General features: G+C 38.1%; 3 protein-coding genes across 4 annotated transcripts; 2 read left to right on the top strand and 1 right to left on the bottom strand.

Moving 5' to 3' along the window:
* Positions 1–1,330: 1,330 nt before the first annotated feature.
* Positions 1,331–5,349, bottom strand: h3f3d (H3 histone, family 3D). Its single transcript, XM_084103126.1, has 4 exons — positions 5,254–5,349; positions 4,117–4,263; positions 2,159–2,312; positions 1,331–1,851 (listed from the first exon to the last, which is right to left on the bottom strand). The coding sequence occupies exons 2-4, from the start codon at positions 4,242–4,244 to the stop codon at positions 1,723–1,725; spliced, it is 411 nt and encodes a 136-aa protein (XP_083959252.1). The 5' UTR covers positions 4,245–4,263; positions 5,254–5,349; the 3' UTR covers positions 1,331–1,722.
* cUnh8orf33 (chromosome Un C8orf33 homolog) lies at positions 4,203–10,250 on the top strand. Its single transcript, XM_084103125.1, has 5 exons — positions 4,203–6,078; positions 6,217–6,437; positions 6,650–6,740; positions 8,599–8,745; positions 9,923–10,250. The coding sequence occupies exons 1-5, from the start codon at positions 6,054–6,056 to the stop codon at positions 10,126–10,128; spliced, it is 690 nt and encodes a 229-aa protein (XP_083959251.1). The 5' UTR covers positions 4,203–6,053; the 3' UTR covers positions 10,129–10,250.
* A 523-nt stretch (positions 10,251–10,773) lies between these two features.
* anks3 (ankyrin repeat and sterile alpha motif domain containing 3) lies at positions 10,774–20,973 on the top strand. 2 transcript variants are annotated; one of them, XM_084103122.1, is made up of 16 exons: positions 10,774–10,889; positions 11,210–11,405; positions 12,682–12,880; positions 13,009–13,130; positions 14,214–14,295; positions 14,690–14,807; positions 14,890–15,027; positions 15,892–16,017; positions 16,096–16,208; positions 16,290–16,430; positions 16,514–16,638; positions 17,107–17,248; positions 18,135–18,357; positions 19,235–19,294; positions 19,380–19,475; positions 20,209–20,973. In XM_084103122.1, exons 2-15 carry the CDS (start codon positions 11,227–11,229, stop codon positions 19,460–19,462), a joined length of 1,851 nt encoding a protein of 616 aa, XP_083959248.1. In that variant the 5' UTR covers positions 10,774–10,889; positions 11,210–11,226; the 3' UTR covers positions 19,463–19,475; positions 20,209–20,973. The 2 variants fall into 2 exon arrangements, with proteins under 2 accessions (XP_083959248.1, XP_083959249.1); XM_084103123.1 differs by having other exon boundaries at positions 10,778–10,889; positions 11,221–11,405.
* The last annotated feature ends 115 nt before the right edge of the window (positions 20,974–21,088 follow it).

Below are 21,088 nucleotides of genomic sequence, written 5' to 3'. Positions count from 1 at the left end.
AGTACTTGGTTTTTACTTTAAGGCCTGGTTTCACAGACAGGGATTAGATTAAGTGAGGATTAGGCATTAGTTCAACTAGGACATTTAAGTAGCTTTCATATACTTGCTTTAGAAGAAACATTACTGGTGTGCATCTTGAGACAAAACAATGGGTCTGACATTAAAGCTACACTGTGTAGGATTTTCTCCCGACTAGCGGTGAAATTGTTTACCAACTGAATATTACTTTCTAGCCCCTCCCATTCCGAGGGCTTTTTAACTCCTACGGTGGCCGTATTATTTCAAATCAACAGGTGTTGTGCCAAATTATTACCCCCCTAGTATTGGTAGGTTTAGGATTAGTTGTGGGGGAGGGGTTAGGATTAGGCAATCAGGTACTGACTTCAACGAGGGGGTAATAATTCGGCACAACACCTGTTGTCGCGAGTAATCTCCCCCTCGCATTTGTCACAGTGCCACTGAGTATCAAAACGCGAAAGGTGAAGCTTGAATTTCCAGGTATGTCCCTCTTTGGCTAATGTATTTTCAAGATGGAGGCGCAACATGGCTGCCGCCATTCAAGCGACTCACTCGTATGTATTCTAAATGGCAGATTCTACGCTTATGAGAATACTTGATTAGTTGGTAGAAGTAATTACACATTGAGCACTCATTTTGAAAGAACAGTGTTTTTTGCTAAGAATCAACTTAAATTACACTGTAGCTTTAAGATATGAGTTGCTTCCAGTTAAAACTGGAACTTTATTCTGGGACTAGGCCTAAGCGTTGTTTGTGCAACCTGGGGTAAATGACATTGAATTTTAAACTAAAACATGACTTGACCCATTTTCAGAACCTAGAGGGCATCAAGTCCAAGTAAACTCAATTTTATTGGAGCTTTGAAGACATTAGCATCTAGATCAGGGTTCACCAGTCTCGGTCCTGGAGGGCTGCTGTCCTGCAGAGTTTAGCTCCAACACACCTGTTTGAAAGTTTCTAGCACGTCTAGTGAGACCTTGATTAGCTGGTTCAGGTGTGTTTAATTGGGGTTGGAGCTAAACTCTGCAGGACAGCGGCCCTCCAGGACCGAGATTGGTGAACCCTGATCTAGATCATGGAAGTGCAACTTGGGCCAACTTTTGTAATCACACCTGAACAAGCCAATCAAGGTCTTCAGGATTACTAGAAAAGATATAGGAAGGAGCGTTATCAGGGTTGGAGCTAAACTCTGCAGGACAAAAGTTCTTGATCTAGACATCCATGATCTAGATGCCTCAAACCTCAAAAATATGCCAAAAGAAAAAAAAGACTGACATGTGAAACCCAACTAAAGACAAAATGAGCAGCAAGATTGAGGTAGTGGAAAGTTTATTTACAACCAAATGGCCACAATAGAAGAGAAACCCAATATAATAACGATAGAAATCAAATGGACATTCTAATTCATCATGAAGCATGCAGACTAGGCAGAGGTATATGAAAGTCTAAAATACAAACTTTAAAACCCTGAGGAGCTCCCGGAATGTTCTGACGCTGCCCCCCCTACTATCAGCTTTAACCACAAGATACCCCTCCCCTACCGCAACTACCAAAAAATACAAAAAATAAACTTAAACTACACAGGCATTTATAGTCAAGAGCATAAGAACCCCAATGCCCCTCCCACCCAACCCACCCACACAACAAACCCATCCCTCATATCTTCCTCCACACACAAAAATAAAGTTGAGTAAATGGTAAAGTTTAAGCACGCTCTCCACGGATTCGACGGGCCAACTGGATGTCTTTGGGCATGATGGTGACACGTTTGGCGTGGATGGCGCACAAGTTAGTGTCCTCAAACAGACCCACCAGATATGCTTCGCTTGCCTCCTACAAATCAAAGACAAAACATTAGGAGAGAACAAAAACAAAAAAACTGAAGCATTAGGTCAGTGGATCTCAGGGTCCACTAGGGGGCCTCAAACTGAATTAAAATGAGCCAAAACTACAAAAAAATAAATAAACATTTGGTTATTTTAATAAATATACAACTTTGTAGTTATGCCAAGCTCTAAAATATTTTATTGGGTAGAAATCGAGTACAGGGGGCTGTCAAATATTGTGGACACTGGGACAAAAAGGTTTCGATCTGCTCCATTAGATGGAGCTATACAAAATCCACAACTAGAACACACACCTGCAGGGCACCAATGGCAGCGCTCTGGAAACGCAAGTCAGTCTTGAAATCCTGAGCAATCTCACGAACCAGACGCTGGAACGGAAGCTTGCGGATCAGCAACTCGGTGGACTTCTGGTACCGACGGATCTCACGAAGAGCCACAGTTCCTGGACTAGAAAAAAAAAAAAAAAAAAAAAAAAAAAACTGCATTTAGTATCTATTGGGATTTTTACAAAAATGCAAAGTACCATTTATACACATTATGCAATATACATGCAAGAAATTATATGCAATGGTTTACATGTACATATGCACTATATACATAAAGCATACATGCTAGGGGTGTAACGGTACGTGTATTCGTACCGGACCGTTTCGGTACAGGGCTTTCGGTTCGGTGCACGCGTGTACCGAATGCAATATTTTGTGTGCGGAACATAGGTACATTTTCGGGTTTCCACACGAACATTAAGTGGCGTAAGTCTCCGCGTTCAGCGCAAATCCCGTCCTGCAGCTGATTCTAAAGTTTTACCCGTCATCACTGTAACCTAAACCAATGAAATCGACTGCAGGGCGAAATTGGCACTGTAGTTTTGTTAAAAAGCTGTGGTATGACGTCTCTGTGTTTATCACAGAAAAGGTGCTCTCTAATTTTATTTTGCTTTTTGAAAATGTAGTTTTTGGATATTTTACTCAGGATAATGCGAATAACGAAGCCTTTGTTATTAATCTGTTTATTCTTTTAGTTAAGTTTCACATCCATAAGTGTAAATTTTCTAATAGAAAACCCTGTTTTACAGTGTGGAAAGTGGAAAATTACTTTTGTACTATTGCACTAATAGAAAGGCTATTAAAACTGTCCGTTTATGTTCGGTCTTCAAAATATTTGAGTAATGTAAAGGTCTTGCCTTTTTTTTTCCCCTTTTCTTTTTTTCTTTTCTTTCCTTTACTTTCCTGGCTTTATATTGTCTGCTGTATTGTTCTGTACATGTTGTTTAAGGCATAATAAAAAAATAAAAAAGACTGCAGGGCGAAAAAAAGCTTTTCCGCTCCGTGTGCGCAAATCATGGACCGATCACGCACTAGAAAAGCAAAGTCCGCTCAAATAAGGTGAAATTTCTCAGTAGTAGACTTCTGTTTGCTGAGCTGGTATAGTCATGCTGGCAACAATGGTAAAATGACCTGCTCTGATCACATGCTATGGTAATAATAGCTTTGTAGGACTATATTTTATTTTGATAATTAGTAAAAAAAAGAAAAAACCTTAAATTGATTATGTTGATTGATTATTGAAAAATAATAATACATTAATGTATGCATGTTTAATATTTTAATATAGGGCTATTTTCTGTTCCTTTTTTCCCCCGGTGTTTCATTTAATTAGGTGATTCTAAGTTTAATTATTGATTACAAGCTTGGAGGAATTGCAGTTAATTACAGCAAATTGTGAAATTAATTAGTTCTTTTTTTTAATCGATTCCCAGCCTTAATTTTTAAATATGAGCAGGCCTACAAGCTGGGATTGGTAATGCTGCACTGTAATCATAGTTATTTATTTAAATTTCTCATTAAATGTATTATGTGATATTGGTTTGAGACAGAGTATTTTATTTAGTGGAGAACTTTGCAGCAGTATTTTATTTCTTATTCTTTTTTATTTTATATATATTTTATTAAAAAGTTTTTTTTTTTAAAAGTGTAAACAAATTGTTAAAAAAAAGTTTATAGTAATAAACAACCTGCAGTTTAATGTTTGCATTTCTTTCCCTTACTGTACCGGAAATAAACCGAACCGTGACTTTTGCGTACCGTTACACCCCCAATACATGCATATACAAACAATATATTACACAATGCATGCAAGTGTATACACTTGCATAGTAAAAATGTGAATAAATGTACATGCATATAAAAAAATTCTATAAAATGTTTACACATACAAGCACATGCATATATAAACAACTTGTGTCTCTCACCGGTATCTGTGGGGCTTCTTGACTCCACCTGTAGACGGCGCACTCTTCCTGGCCGCTTTGGTGGCCAGCTGCTTCCTGGGGGCTTTACCACCGGTGGACTTACGGGCAGTCTGTTTGGTACGTGCCATGGCACTCTAATGAAGCGGTCTAAAGAGGAACAAGAGCCGATGAGAACAGCAGCCGCGGGGAACTACGCATGCAATGACGCAATCAACAACAAAACTCTTTCGGTCCCGCCCATAATAAAGTCATGCATAAAGAATTTACGGTTTAGGGAAGGACCGTAGCAAATTAGCAATAACGTTACCCTATATGCTAATGTACAACTTGCTGGCGCCATTTAGGAGATCGAATATAAACGTGAACTTTAAAGCTGGCAAAATAATTTATAATTTTAAAAACGTACATTTTATGAATTAATTTGCGAGTAAATTGGATAAATAAGCAGGTAACGTTAAGTTAGAAACGCGTGTTGTAGCGAAACAATAAGCTGAACAACTCACAGTGGGACACTGGGTCACACACACACATAACCGAGTCCCATTCAACGCACACACATTGCCTGAAGGCAAATATCTTCAACGGTAGTCGGTTTCATTCAACCATTCAGCAACTAGTACTACAAATACGCCATGTCCGCTTCGATTTTAGCGAAAGAGATGAGAAACAACCGGCAAATTGAAATATAGAAGCGCTGATTTATGCAGTAGTGAAGTCCACCATCTCAGGATGAGACACATACACGTTTCTGCCTTTATGTGTAACATGGCGCCCAAGAACACCAATTATAGCCTTCTCTTTGTCTACACCGATAATTCAGTAACTCCATATAAAAGTGTTTAAATGAAAAACGACACGTGTTGTTAGATTACGTACTAAAAACACATAATTAAGGCTAAAATAGCGAAATAACTTATAAAAATAAAGCACAAGTAAGTATGAACTCACGCTCGTTAGCTTAGCTTGTTGCTACCGCGACAAAAAGGATCTAAAACCGTCGCTTGCGAATTCAAACACCGAAAACAGACTGAAACATTACCGGTGTTCTAAAAATATTATACATACGATCTTTAGTGTGTTAAATACACGATACTATAGGCGCTTATTAGTTAAAGACCGAATGTTAAAGATACTTACGATTTTTTGTTTCGGTTAATCCGTCAAACCCAAAACAAGGAACGTCGGTCACGCGCAGAGAGAGCTGCCCTTTATTTATACAGGCACTGACGTCTGTGCGCGCGTTGGGCCACGCCCACGCCGTCGCTCATTGGCTGAAGGGCCGAGGGGGAGATTTTACCCTTCTTTAGTATTTATTTATATTAGTTATAGCGCGGTTTTGATGTAATTGTTTAAACCCTTTTCGTCTTGTTTCTGCAGATGAATTCATATTGTTTAAACAGTTAAGTGTTTTCAAATGGCTTTATGACTATTTATCAACACTCTTCATGAAACATCGGCGTTAGATGCTTTTAAAAAGCTTTTCATTTCTAGTCATGTTGGTGTCGATTACATAACCATCGTGTAAGAACAACCGTCCCTACGATTCCTTATAATAATAACTAATACAAAATATTATTGATACATTATTGCAACAATCGTTGCCCTGAAAACAATGAAGACAAATGCTTTTGAGATCATCTACTTTTTTTAGTGCAGTCTTTGTGTGTTACCATTGTAAATTATATCACGCTGCTGTAGGAACGTTTGGAACAGCGGATTTGTTATCGGCGGAACCCTTTGATTGGTGCACACACATGGGATATTAACCCACGAGTATTTTATATTTGTAAACATCATGCATTTAAAATTCATAAGTAGTTACCTGACTCTGTCACATTTCTGTTAATTTTTTTCCTTAAGTGCTGCACACTTGATAGTTGATCGTTAGTGTGCAGACTACGAGTGTATTTGGTTTTCAGAAGATTAAAACTCCAGCTATGACAGAGTCGTCAACTGAAACAGGTAAGATTTCTCTGCAAAGCAGATCATAAACCATTCAAGGTGAATTTATTGAATATACGTGCAGACTTTTATTTTTAATTTATCTGTATGGCTTAGTAACATCCACATAAATGCTCTCAATTTGTGTATTCTTTCCAGGAACACCCAGAATGTTGGGAAATGAGAAAAGCACGGAGGGCAAGAGTGGAGAGGCAGAGACTGACACAGTGCTGGACCCCAAAACAGCTGAGGCTCCTGCCAGTGCTAAGAAACACAAGAAGAAGAAGAAGAAGAAAACAGCAGCAGACGGGAAAGACGGTCAGCAGAAAGGAATAACAAGCACAGCTGATGAAACATCGAAACAAGAGACTACAGAATTAGTAAGCACAAACACAATTGCATGCTTTTAAAATTGAGCATGCACGCAATCATTTTCATTAGGAATCGTTAAGGACTGTATAGAAAATATATAAAAAATATGTACATGATATTTACAAATACTTTATGTATACATTATTTATCAGTGTGTTTGCATGTATAAGCTGTGGCAAAGAGAGTTAAATAAGTTGGACTTTATAACTGTGTGTGTTAGACTCCTGATGAGCAGCTGAACCGAGAGCTGGACTGGTGCATCGAACAGCTCGAGCTGGGCCTGAGAACTCACAAAACATCCAGCAAACAAAGTGAGTGTGACTGACAACACTACAAATACAACATATATATATATATATATATATTTACACAAACTCTGGACAAAAATACTGGACTTCTCGCTATACATATGCTGCGCTCACGCCATGTCGTAATTACTGTAATTTAGAAATTGTCAGACTGGGAATGTTACGTTCCTACAGCACCACTATCAACAACCTAAATGAATCTGCAGCAGTCAGGTGGTACAGCGGTCAGGTGGTACAGCGGTCAGGTGGTACAGCACACAGGTGGTACAGCGATCAGGTGGTACAGCGGTCAGGTGGTACAGCGGTCAGGTGGTACAGCGGTCAGGTGGTACAGCACACAGGTGGTACAGCGATCAGGTGGTACAGCGGTCAGGTGGTACAGCGGTCAGGTGGTACAGCACACAGGTGGTACAGCGATCAGGTGGTACAGCGGTCAGGTGGTACAGCGGTCAGGTGGTACAGCGGTCAGGTGGTACAGCAAACAGGTGGTACAGCGGTCAGGTGGTACAGCGATCAGGTGGTACAGCGGTCAGGTGATACAGCGGTCAGGTGGTACAGCGATCAGGTGGTACAGCGGTCAGGTGGTACAGCGGTCAGGTGGTACAGCGGTCAGGTGGTACAGCGATCAGGTGGTACAGCGGTCAGGTGATACAGCGGTCAGGTGGTACAGCGGTCAGGTGATACAGCGGTCAGGTGATACAGCGGTCAGGTGATACAGCGGTCAGGTGGTACAGCGGTCAGGTGGTACAGCGATCAGGTGGTACAGCGGTCAGGTGATACAGCGGTCAGGTGGTACAGCGGTCAGGTGATACAGCGGTCAGGTGATACAGCGGTCAGGTGGTACAGCGGTCAGGTGGTACAGCGGTCAGGTGGTACAGCAAACAGGTGGTACAGCGGTCAGGTGGTACAGCGATCAGGTGGTACAGCGGTCAGGTGATACAGCGGTCAGGTGATACAGCGGTCAGGTGGTACAGCGATCAGGTGGTACAGCGGTCAGGTGGTACAGCGGTCAGGTGATACAGCGGTCAGGTGATACAGCGGTCAGGTGGTACAGCGATCAGGTGGTACAGCGGTCAGGTGATACAGCGGTCAGGTGGTACAGCGGTCAGGTGATACAGCGGTCAGGTGATACAGCGGTCAGGTGATACAGCGGTCAGGTGGTACAGCGGTCAGGTGGTACAGCGGTCAGAACGTACAAGTTGGACCTCTCAGAAAATTCCTATCTTGTGCCCGGTACACATTGTAGGATTTTGGACCGTCCCAGATGAAAGATGACCAATCATGTTGATTTCTATGATCATGGCTCCTAAACGCTGGTCCTATGTCATACAGTGATGGAGTTTCAAAGACGGCCGTTGTCACGGTCTTGCGACCAAAGATAGTCTAATTTACTGAGAGCATAAATTCAGCATGATCATCTCAGTGTGTTTGCTGCTACGACCTACGTCTACAGACTAGCCATTTACAAAATAGCATGCCAAGTTGGCCTCTTTTCCCAAGCCATGACCATATTCTCCTCTTTCGCTTCCTCCTCTTCTTTTCAGCGCACATAAAAACCACAATTGCCAAAGTGCGATTCATCTTGCTCTATTTGTTTACCACTAGCACACTGATGATGTTTTATTTTTCTATTCTAACCTGTGTCGAAGCCTACGATTCTACATAAGTCTACATACATGTCGCACCCAAGTTTACTAGATCCATGTCATGCAGTGTGACTTGTAATGGTCTTGTAGGATTGCCGAAATCGCACAGTCTGTAGCAGGCATTACAAGTTGTAATTTCGAGCGCTACGAGGACATGAACTCTTTTTACGGTAATTACGACATGGCGTTAACGCACCTTATATGTCTCTGTTTAGGGGAAGAAGCAAGTCGTGCTCTGAAGACGTTACGAAGCTCCAAAGCTCCTTTGGTGAAGAAGAGGCAGGTAATGCGAGCGATCTCTGGAGACTACAGGAAGAAGATAGAAGAGGAAAAAGCCAAGCAGTTCAAACTCATACAGTCAGGTAAGGCAGCGGCATACATCTACATTTATATATTTGTATATATTTTTTTTTTTTTTTTGTGGTGTAATTTACAACAGGGTTTTTTGATGGTTTACATGCCACAAATGGACCCCCAAATATCCTTGTGTGAGAGACAGATATTTTCATGTATCAAAAATAAAGGAACATATTTAGTTTCTATTATGTTTTTTAATGTTTTTTTTATGTTCACTGTAGTACTGTGCTGTTAGGTATTATTTATTTAAATAATTTATTTCACCATTTACTGTTAATTTCCTTTACCAGGGCTGTCAACTCTCAAAATACAAAAATACATAGAGGAGCAAAGAGGAAACTGACAACTTGCTGATAGAGAGCAGTTTACTTTTGATATAAAACTAATTTTATTACGAAATTCAAACAATAAATGTGTTCTTTAATGTGGCGTGAGAGATCGCTGTATCTCTTCCTCTTTTCTGTAGTTATAGATTAAAATAAACATGAACATGATCAGAAGGTTTGCTGAAAGATACAGTACAACTTATTGAAAAGTCTCATGTAATCATGTTTCAGCAGCGGAAAATAAAACAGCTTTAAACAATGTAACGTAACTTTACATTTACCTCAAGAAAAGCCACTCAGTGTCCATAGTATGTTAGAAAGATTAGATAGAAATATGATCTCTAGAGAGGAGCATTTTGCACACACACACAAAAAACAACGCACTATATTACATTCCTTATATCAATAAAAAGTTATTATTATAAAAACTGCCTTATATGCAATTGTATACAAATCTGTTGTTAATTTTAACTTTTAAAGGGATAGTTCACCCAAAAATAACGTACTGTACCTGATATACAGTATCGAAATTAAATTGAATCAACATTGAATCTAATTGAAATCGAGATCGGAATCGAATCAAATTGTGAAATTTGTGTGAATACTATAATTCTCACTCTAAGCTGAACTAAGTTGGCAGCCCTGCTTTAATCATTTTTTTTAATCATTTTTTTTTTTTTACATTAATCTATTTAGGTTATTATATCTTCTTCTTCTTTTTTTTTCTTTCTTTTTTTACATTTGATTTTTTACATAGTTTTTTCCCCTAAATTTGTTTACTGACCCCTTGCACTCTTTTGTGGCCCCTGAAACCCCTGACAGTATGATATTAAAATTGCTGTCTCTGTTTCCATAGCAATGACCTCGGCCCGGGTCACCACTGTCTCTGAGTGCAAACCAGTGTTCCACCGGAGAGCTGAGAGGAACACACAACCCACAGACAAAGCAGACCCATCTCAAGAGCTCCGGGAGACAGATGAACACACAGAGACTGATGACGGCACAAAACCTTTTGTTTTCACTAAAACACATGAAGAGTTTTGCTTCAACTTCAATTTGTGACTGTACCCATTAACATCAACCAGCAGGATTTGTGCCTTATGTAGACACGTGGTACTTCTATTGCATGATTTTGCTGTACATTCTTTATGAATTTCATTAAGAATAAAATTTTGCTAATCATGTTTTACGTTTAAAATTTACAAGCCATTGAAAACAACCATGGAAAAAATGCAGTTAAAGTGAATACAACCAAAGCTTTGCTCACTTTGTGTGAAAAGTTTAATACTATATATTTTTATATAATATTTATTATATATACCTTGTATAATTTATTATATGTACCTTTTTTCTTTAGCAAATACTATTAGTATTAGCAGCTATATCTGTGGCAGCGTGTTGACGATGTAGTGTAAGATGCTATGACAACGTATTTAAAAGGCTTAACGTTACAATAGAATTATCGGCTTATTTTAAGTGCGTTATTTCACCTTAAGTCAACCCTTTTCGTGAAAACAAACCTTTAATTTTATGTGTAAAATTCCTTTGCAGTTTATCAACAAACGTGTTGCTGTTTGAAGTCGTCAGGCACGTAAAATAGCAGTGCCGGAGCAGAGGCTCATGGGATATGCAGTCCTCCATTGCGCACTTGCGGTTCATACTGTATTATGGGAAACAAACAAAAGACTACAATTCCCTGTGTGCTCCATACTACATATTCAACAACACTGCCCGGTTGGAACACAAAACTTCCTTTGAGTTGCCGCTGCTGTTGCGATTTCTGAAAAAAACTTTGAATATTGCAAAGTTTTAATTATTTCAAGGTTTGTACGCTTTTAGTTGTAGGGTGCTTTATTTAGTTATTGGGTTAAGCGTTTATGGCATTAACTGTTGTTGTAAAAAGTTGTAATTTCCATATTTAGTGTTTGGTTTAACTAACTTTCAGCATCATAACCATGATATAAACATAATATGGATATGGATACGAGTATGAGATAGCATAATTGAGTTGAATTGATGCACGGACAATAGCCCTTTAAATGTCCGAGACCAAATAACGGAATATTATTTCACTGAATAAACTGCAAATTATTTGGAGAGAGATAAAATAAATAATAACATATACATACTGTAAATATCAAAGCTCATTTGCAGAGGAGCATGTCTGAACTGAGCGACGAGGCCAGCAGTGAGTCGGACCAGTTGGGCGCGAGTCTGTCCGTGTGGCTGGCGGACGGTGGAGATGCTCTGATCGGCCCGGAGGAGCTCAACGTGCCGCTGGATCTGCACACCGCCTGCTCTATCGGACAGTATGATGTGGTGACCGAATGCATTCGCAGGTAATATTGAACACGTTTGATGTTCATGCATGTTACCTAGCTGGCCGTATTTTGACTTGTTTTAGTACAGTGTGCTTTAAGAAATAGATTTAAAAGAAACAGTCCTGGTTCTCAAAACGTTAGTTTTTGGTTGTAAAAAATAAAACCTAAAAAAAAAACATTAATGTTAAAACTAACAATCAGGGATGGCTGTGTGAATACAAACAGTGGAGAATAGATACATGCACTGTTATCATGTTTCAGAATCAGATGCTGCACTGTAAAGTACATGAAACCAAAACTGACAATTCTTTTTTGATGGAATATTGCAGAATTTATTATAAATAATTTATCCGTGCATATCATTATTTTTTATAATTCATGTGCCCTCTAATCCTTAATCAAAAATAGTCCCCTCCCTCTTGCAGCAACATTTCTTCTCTGATGACGTGTTTACTGGCGCGAGGGCGGGGCAGCCTGTCACTCACATGAGATCCACCAATAGCAAACCACAACCATCCAATCAATTCCCCATTGACCCGCCCTACTTTTTTTTCTCATTCAAGAAGCCATTTCACTCTGATATACCTCACAATTGTGAAGAAAAGACGTTCAAGACTTTAATCAAAATAGATTTTATAGAAAAGGTTCGGTCGTCAGAACGTTTTTGGTTGTAAAAACAGGGTTTCTGTGGGTCTTAAAAAGTCTTAATCCTCCCTCACATTATTAATTAAGACCTTAAAAAGGAAAACTAACTGGAAGACAATTTTTTTAAAAACTTTTTTTTGCCATGTGATCAGAAGATACAGTAAAAGTAATTTCCATATTCTATTGGTTGGGAGCAGAGCGATTCAAGCTACTTCTTTGTAAAATGAATTAACAAGTTTTATTTTCAAACTTTGAAGTCTAAAATGACTCACTGTGTTTTACATTTCGAGAACATATTGACGTATTGTGTTCCCTTAAATCTATTCCTTACATTTTCTTTACTTGGTCTTAAAAAGATCTTTAAAATGTCTTAAATTTACCTTCATAAAACCTGCAGAAACCCTGAAAAAAAAAAAAAAAAACCCTGAAAAAAAAATTCCTACAATGTTAACATTAATGTTAATACTTACATTACAGCTGTTATTCAGAATCTATTCAGTACATACAAACAATGCACTGTTATCATGTCTCAGATGCCACACTTTAAAATTTGCCCTAATAAGGTTAATTTACCAAACGTCACCAAATACGACAATAAGACTTATTTACAAAATCTCCACTTTTTTATTGTTTCCAAATGTTATTTCAGGGGAGACGTGGATTTGGATGGGAAGAACATTGGTGGTTGGACTCCTCTGATGTACGCAGCGTATATCGGTCACGATAGCATCGCTAAGCTGCTGCTGGAGACGGGCATCAGTGTCAACACCACCACGTCTAAAGGACTCACACCCCTGATGCTCGCCGCCAGCTGTGGAAACGAGAGCATCGCCCACTTCCTACTGCAGGTGAGATTCATGTTGAGAATTTGTTAACAGCGACAAAGAAAAGTTGTGAGTTGAATTATGCAGTTATTATATTATTCTTAAAGCCACTGTCACTGTACAATACTGGATGAATCGTTCTCTCTGTACAGCAAGGAGCGCAGCTTGAATGTAAGGATGTGCACGGATGGACGGCTTTGTTGCACAGCACGGCTACTGGACATCAGCAGATGGTCAAATTCTTATTAGAGCATCACGCCAATGCAAATGTCAAGTGAGTTAAATTCGCATTCATTAATACCATCCTACAAGCAAATATAATATCCTTCTATAATATCCTTCTTACTTTCTTACACACGCAAGCTTGGTTCAGAATAGCAGACAATACTGCTTTTGTAGTATTTATACTTTGCACAATATACACATTTTCTGTTGCATGGGACATTTTAAAATCCCACAATGCAGTGTGCCCTAGACATTGACTTTTCAGTTTGGATATGATGAATAAATTGAAGGTGATATCTTCAGTATCTTGACCTATTTTTTTATCTGATTTATTTTTAATTTTTTTGTGAAATGATACACTGGCTGTCTAAAGTTTGGAATAATTAATATTTGTTGATGTTTTGAAAGAACCCTCTTCTGCTCACCAAGGCTGCGTTTATTTGATCAAACATACTGTAAAAACAGTAATATTGTGAATTATTATTACAATTGAAAATAACTGTTTATTTGAATATATTTTAAAACGTAAACTAATTTATTCCTGTGAAGAATGGAGTAATTATGCTGAAAATTCAGCTTTGCATCAGTGTCACATGACCCTTCAGAAATCATTCTAATATGATGATTTGCTGCATTTACAACAATACAAAGTTCTGTCATGAAACTCTAGATGGCTCACTGATAGGTCCTTAACTCAATCTGCTTGTAATCACGTTGTTCTCTATAGGGCACAGCTGATTGGTTCCTGCTGTATCAGTAGCCAATGAGCTCGCTGCTCATCCTTCAAAAACTTGCTTTCAGAAAACCTTCTCCTTCCCCAGCTCCACCTGTATAGATCTGCTACGGGTAGTTAATGTACTCTATATTGTACAGCGGCAGCATGTCTTACTCGCTCACAGCAGTGTGTGTGTGTGTGTGTATTGACAGTAGCAAGTCCCGTACTTGTTCTGCAGCAGATCTGAGCAGATCTACTCCGCCAAGACCAAACATATCAACATCATCATATCCATTACCATGCCAAACACTCAGAGATGTCATGACAGAATTACAGTTCATACATTAACAATACATAACTGTCAGTAAACACGTGTCCGTTTGAGAGCCAATGAATGTTTGACCTCTGTCCTCACAGAGAGCCGCTGTCAGGATTCACACCGCTCATGGAAGCAGCAGCGTCAGGCCATGAAATCATCGTTCAGTACCTCCTCAACCATGCAAGTGTGACTTTACTATGAAATATTATAGATTTAAAATAAAAAACTGTATTTTTTATAATAATTTTGGTTGTGCATTAGTCTGACAAAGAAAACTCTATGCATCCATTATGAAAAATGATAATCGAGACCTATTTCCCCTGATCCAAATCTACTTTTTTAGTATGAACTGTCCCTCTAATTATTCTTCGCATAGTTTTAAAAAGTTATACTACATTGAACAAAAATAAATAAAATCAAACCAAATTGTGACTGAATTTCTTCTTTCATGATATCTCACAATTCAATTATGAGTCTGTACTAAATGATGCAAGAGCATATATTTACACCCCTTATATGAATATAATAAATGCATGTATGTTTTTCAGTATTCTTGATTCTGTGTATGATTCAGGGTGTACGAACAGAGGAGAGGAACATCAAGGGAGAAACGGCGAGAGCTCTGGCCATGTTGTACGGACACACTAAGGTCGCCAGCCTCATCGACATGCACGTCATGAGAGCCAAATCATGTCAGTCACACACCTTAGCGTTTGTAATCTTCCTTTTTCATCACACATGCAGAGAATAACACAACCTGATCTCTCTCTGTAGCTCAGTATGAGGAGCTGAGTTCCTCTGAAGAGGAAAGTTCGAGTCCTCGAGTCCGTTCAGCTCGCTGTAGAACCAGAGGACCCAGCATTCACGACGGCCCTCAAGCTATCGCACGCTTCAGAGTCGGCTCCAGACACGGTACTCAATACACGTGCTCAAAAGTTTGGGGTCGGGAAGATTTTGTTTTTGTTTTTTAACAGATGCCGCCTCTCCTCACTGCATTTATATGATCAAAAAAAAATTGTGAAATATTATTACCATTTAAAAGAACTGTTTTCTATTTGAATATATGTTCAAATGTAATTTATTCCTGTGATGTAAAGCTGAATTTTCAGCATCATTACTCCAGAAATCATTCTAATATGCTGATTTGCTACTCAAGAAACATTTATGATTATTATCAATGTTGGAAACTGTTGTGCTGCTTAATGTTGCTGGAAATCGTGATAATTTTTTTTTCAGGATTCTTTGATGAATAGGGTTAAAAGTTCAAAAGCACAGTGTTTATTTCAAACAGAAATCTTTACTCTCACTTTTGATCAATTTAATGCATCTTTGCTAAATAAAAATATTAATTTATTTTTTCTTTTCTTTTTTTAATCTTCCTGACTCCGTTTAAAAAGTTTGGGGTCTTTTAAACAACGAATCCTGAAAAAAAATCAGTTTCCACAAAAATATGAATCAGCACAGCTGTTTTTACAGCATTGATAATAATCAGAAATGTTTCTTGAGCATCAAATCATCATATTAGAATGATTTCTGAAGGATCATGTGACACTGAAGACTGGAGTAATGATGCGTAACATTCAGCTTTGCATCACAGAAGTAAATAATGTAAATAATAAATAACCTTTTAAAATATATTCAAATAGAAAACAGTTTAAATCGTAATAATATTTCACTGTTTTTACTGTAGTTTTGATCAAATCAATGCAGCCCTGATGAGCAGAAGAGACTTCTTTCAAAAACGAACGGTAGTGTGCGAATGTTCTTTGATTACAGAGGTTCCTGCGGCTCCACCCGGGTACATGACCTCACGTGAAGCTGGCGATCAGAGCGAGGGAATCTGCAATCGTGACGTCACTTCCCCCATCAACGAGCTGGACGGCCAGAGCAACAGCAGTAGAGGTGAGCGGTTCAGCGAGATGTCCATCATTCCCACCGATGCATCCGCTAGAATGTGATCTCTGTCCACTGTCTGTGTAGACGAGCTGATCTTTGATCACGACATGCCCACCATGAGGAGCTCCAGCAGCAGCAGTGAAGGTCTGTCTCATCTCCTCGGACTCAGCAGAGAGGCGTCGCTGGAGAGCAACGAGGTCCGAACCATCATGCATCACTGCAGATCACAACACGCATCTCCGATAACTGTTCATGTAACATCTCATTCATGTTTGCAGGACTCTGATCAAGCAAAGAGGAGTTGTCCACGTCGGTCCAACAAACTCCAGCACTCCAAAGGCAGGATTCCCCATAACAGCTCAGGATACCGTGAGGCGCCGTGTTCCTCTGGAGCTCCTCCTTCATACACTGGACCCAAGGTGTGTGTGTGTTAGTCACTTGCATGTGGGTGTTATGTAGAGATGTGTCCCTGACCTGTAAAGTGTGTGTGTGTGTGTCACAGGATCTAGCAGAGTTTCTGGAGCAGATCGGGTTCAGTAAGTACCTCCCCCTGCTGGAGGACCAAGACATCGACCTGAGAATCTTCCTCACACTCACTGAGAACGACCTCAAGGAAGTTGGCATCACGTGAGTCTGCCTTCACAGATTCAGCAACCCTTCATTTAATTCAATTATTTATTTATTTTATTTTTTTATTTTTATTTTCTTTCTTTTTTTGTTCCAGCATCCCTATGTTCCTACATGGTGCAAATGGTTTAGAGAATGGATGGATGGAAATTGATTTGATTGATTGAACTTTACTTTTTTTTTATTATTATATTAAAATGTATTTGATTTTATTGTATTTTTTTTAATTAAAATTGTATTTGATTTATTTAATTTGATTAAAACTTATTTTATTATATTAAAAATGTATCCCATTTAATTTTATTATTTTGTATTTTATCACAAATGTATTGTATCTCATTTAATTTTTATCATATTTAATTATTGTATAAAAACATTTTTTTCATTTTTTACATTTTTTTTAAATTATTCAGATTAATTGTTATTTTATTTTATTGTACTTAACTAGTTGTGCTTTTCTTTTCATAGTCTATTTGGTCCTAAGAGGAAGATGACATCAGCAATAGCCCGTTGGCATAGTAACGCCCGGCCGCCCAGTGATGCGTTAGAGCAGGCGTACGCCGACAAACTGGAGGCCGAGATGCAGGAAATGGCCATTCAGCTTCATAAGGTACTGACCGCATCACTTCCTTTCACATGAGCCAGTGTTATGGAAACTAAAACTACAAAAATAGTTGAAATAAATTAAAATATTAATATAAATAAGACTTTAAAAAGTTGTAGTACTAAAAAAAGTTGTAGTACTAAAATTACTGATACTGAAATTAATATAAATTAAAGCTAATTAGAAATATATATATATATATATATAAAAAACCAGACAAAAGCACATACAAAGCAACTAACATTTTGAATTTGGACTGAAGTATCCATTTAAACCACTAGCTGTCAATATTACAAACAGCACCTTTAAAACATAACAATAAAAGCTCATTCAAAATACTTCTGTATATACTATTACTATAAAGCAACACTGGCATGATCTTTACTTCATAAAGCTCATTTGCATGCAGAGGATTTTAGGGCCGTAGATTCTGTCAGGAATGAGAATTAAAATCGTCTTGTAATTTGCACCTAGCTTGCTATTATTTAATGCACTTTAACATCAACAGTGTCAAAAAAAAAACCGAGATTGCAGTGACAAGCTTCTGTCCTCTAGTGCACTTGTTGACCTTCTAAACCTAATGTTCACACACTAATGTTATAATTGTTAAATGTTAACAGGGAGTGTTCAGGTAGCTTCTTGTTATATAACCGTATTGTTTATATGGTTTAACTGCTTTTAAACGAATCAAATCTTAGAGCATAACTGTACTTTTATATTCATTTAGTTGTGTAACAGGTCACAATAAAACAAACAACATGCTATAAAATATATCCATTCAAACACGTTAAGATTAAAGTTTGCCATGCATACAATTGAAGTTGTAAAAAACGCTGTTCTGGCAACAATTTAGTTTGCTTTAGTTATTGTGTGTGTGTGCGTGTGTGTGTAGCAATGTGTGGAGGTGGAGTCTCTACAGGCTCAGGTGTCTCAGGAGAAGGAGCTGCGTGCCGTGATGGAGGGATGTCTGATGGAGGAGAAGATGTCGTGGAAGAGTGTTCAGGCAGAGCTGCAGGAGAACACACAGCGCGTTCAGACGCTGAGCGGGAAACTACACACACTACGCAACACTCACACACAGCTCACGCAGGAAGACACGCGAGCGGCGGGGAAAGGTGTGCAGAACCTGCCAGTGCTTTTATTGAGGAAAGCTATAAATCCATGTACAAGAGGACATTCACTAATTACTTCCCAGAATGCATTGCAATCTAAACACAGTTGTAAAAATGTTATTGAAATCACACCAGATTATGGTTTTATAGAGTATGAAGTATGCAGAAAAATATTTGCATGCAAAACTACTAATAATTTTGTTTAAATAAAAAAAATAAAATATTTATTGATATATTTTGTAATGGCTTGCTGAGAGTTTTGCTTGAGAAACTATTTTCAGTTCATTATTTTGCAATAAAAAATAAAAAAAAGGGAAAATCATTGGTGTTTTTGCTTGCAAAAAATAAATAAATAACAGTAAATTAGATACACAATATTAACTCCAAACCACAGAAGCATATTAGCACTTGCTACATGCATCTCATGCTTGATCCATCTTGAAAGTTGTGTCATTAACACTTTCATTTTTTGGTAACACTTTAAATCAGGGTCCAATTCTCACTATTAACTAGTTGTTTATTAGCATGCATATTATTACTAGGACATTGGCTGTTTATTAGTACTTTATAAAGCACATATTAATGCCTTATTCTGAATGACCATATTCTACATCCCTAATCCTAGCCAATACCTAAACTTAACAACTACCTAACTAGCTATTAATAAGCAGTAATTAGGAGTTTATTGAGGGAAAAGTCGTAGTTAATAGTGAGAGTTTTTTTAAATAGAGATTTGAATGGCGTTTTCTTGTGAGCAGACTGATGAGCTAACAGAAGTGTAACAGAAGTGTCATGTTGTCTGAAGTCTCTGAGGCTGTTTGGATGTCTCGATCTTTCAGACCTCAGTGTTTTAATAACCGCTGTGATGTTTGTGTCGTAGGCGACGCGTTAATGTGCTCTCAGCTGCTGTCTAACATGGAGTCTCACATGGCAGAGCTTGGTAAGACTTATGTGTGTGTGTGTGTGTGTGTGTGTGTGTTTCCTTCATGTGGATGTGTGTATTCATATTGTGTGTCTCTGTCCAGCTGACAGCCTGAAGGAAGTTCTCCACAGTCTCCAGCGTCTGAGCGCTTCAGAGAAAAGCTCACACAACTGGGAAGAATCCTAGTGGCTGCCAATGGGTCAGTTTCACACACACACACACACACACACACACACACACACACACACACACACACACACAGCCTCAATCAACATTATGTGTGCATAAACATTTCTACGAAGCAAAACAATGGGGCAAGTGTACACAAACTCTTTTGACAGTATTTCTACAAGATTAAGAAATTAATACTTGTTCAGCAAGAATGCATTAAGTTGATCAAAAGTGACAGTAAAGACGTGTTACAAAAGATTTCTAACTTTCTATTCATCAAAGAAACTGTTTATTTAAAAAAAATATATATATATATATTTTATATACATTGTTTGCTAAAGCACTTTTAATTTGAAACCTTTGGATGGGTCGGCTGTAAAACTGAATTGCCCCCTTGGGGACTAATAAAGGTATCTGAATCTGAATCTGTTTTCCGCATTGATAATAATGATACACGTTTCTCGCAGCAAATCATCATATTTGAATGATTTCTGAAGGATCATGTGACACTGAAGACTGGAGTAATGATGCTGAAAATTCAGCTTTGATCACAGGAATAAATTACATTTTAAAATACATGCAAATAGGAAAGTTATTTTTAATTGTAATAATATTTCATATTTTTTTACTGTATTTTTGATCAAATAAATGCAGTCTTGAACATAAGAGACTTTCAAAAAAAATTTTTTTTTTAAATCGCACAAACTTTTAGAAGATTTTTTTTCTGAATTATTTTCTACCTGATCTGTTTATCCTTGCAGGACACTCGCTTTTACTGACGGAGGGTGAAAAACCACCCTGAACACACAAACGGCCACAGGAACGGGCCAGAGAGAACGACTCGTGTCGGTCCAGTGTGACATGAGTTCGGATGGAGATGACAGGCCGAACGAGGAGCAAAGGGTGGCCAAAAATGACAAGCAGGTCATCTCACCTGTGCTCCAGTCACATGGTACATAACTGCATCATGAGAACTGACCAATCACAGACAGAGCTGTGTCGGACAGGGCGGAGCCAGAGAATCTGCCTGTCAGGAATTCAGTGTGAATAACACAGAAATACATGTGTGTGTGGACACTGCAAGCACAGATGCTGTTTATTGCTGTACAACCAATCAAACCTCTTGATTAGATTTGTTTTATGCCTATTTAAAGCCTAATAATGTCTTCTTTTTTTAATTTTTTCATATACTCTCATTGGGTCTCGACCTGCCATATTCAGTTCAATTCAATACAGAAATGTGCACAGAAATTAATTTATCTGGTGTTTCATGAATAAGGCCACAGCTGCACATCCAGGTTTATGGTTGTATTGCTGGAGCTACTGTCAGTTTTATATTTTTAAAAGAGCTTATTGTCTTTAAAATGTGTAAAAATACAATGAATATCAATTTTATATGATCATTTTTTTAAATGTAAATCTGCTTGTTTGTCATTATTTCTCAATTATGAAAAAGTCTGTTTTGTAATTATGTCACATGATGTACATAAATCGAGTCTGGAAATAAAGCATTTAAATCTGTAGGACATATTGCATAGCGTTTGCATGAGCATCAAACTCATTGCATAACAAAATATGAAAGAATAATGAAAAATATGAAAAAATATATATATATATTATATAATCAGCAAACATTCAGAT

This window comes from Abramis brama (assembly GCF_963993115.1).
Source record: "Abramis brama genome assembly, chromosome: 24".
Lineage (NCBI taxonomy): Eukaryota > Metazoa > Chordata > Actinopteri > Cypriniformes > Leuciscidae > Abramis > Abramis brama.
This window is presented reverse-complemented; position numbering and strand designations above follow the sequence as displayed.

What these genes read in the sequence shown, in the direction of transcription:
- h3f3d (XM_084103126.1), bottom strand. Translation starts at nt 4,244, where the DNA reads ATGGCACGTACCAAACAGACTGCCCGTAAGTCCACCGGTGGTAAAGCC. An exon ending in AAGAAGCCCCACAGATACCG is followed by an intron (nt 2,313 to 4,116) that starts GTGAGAGACACA and finishes TTTTTTTTCTAG; the next exon opens with TCCAGGAACTGTGGCTCTTC. An exon ending in CTGCCATTGGTGCCCTGCAG is followed by an intron (nt 1,852 to 2,158) that starts GTGTGTGTTCTA and finishes TTTGATTTGTAG; the next exon opens with GAGGCAAGCGAAGCATATCT.
- anks3 (XM_084103122.1), top strand. Translation starts at nt 11,227, where the DNA reads ATGTCTGAACTGAGCGACGAGGCCAGCAGTGAGTCGGACCAGTTGGGC. An exon ending in CGTCGCTGGAGAGCAACGAG is followed by an intron (nt 16,209 to 16,289) that starts GTCCGAACCATC and finishes TCATGTTTGCAG; the next exon opens with GACTCTGATCAAGCAAAGAG. An exon ending in CTTCATACACTGGACCCAAG is followed by an intron (nt 16,431 to 16,513) that starts GTGTGTGTGTGT and finishes TGTGTGTCACAG; the next exon opens with GATCTAGCAGAGTTTCTGGA.
- cUnh8orf33 (XM_084103125.1), top strand. Translation starts at nt 6,054, where the DNA reads ATGACAGAGTCGTCAACTGAAACAG. An exon ending in AACAAGAGACTACAGAATTA is followed by an intron (nt 6,438 to 6,649) that starts GTAAGCACAAAC and finishes TGTGTGTGTTAG; the next exon opens with ACTCCTGATGAGCAGCTGAA. An exon ending in CAAAACATCCAGCAAACAAA is followed by an intron (nt 6,741 to 8,598) that starts GTGAGTGTGACT and finishes GTCTCTGTTTAG; the next exon opens with GGGAAGAAGCAAGTCGTGCT.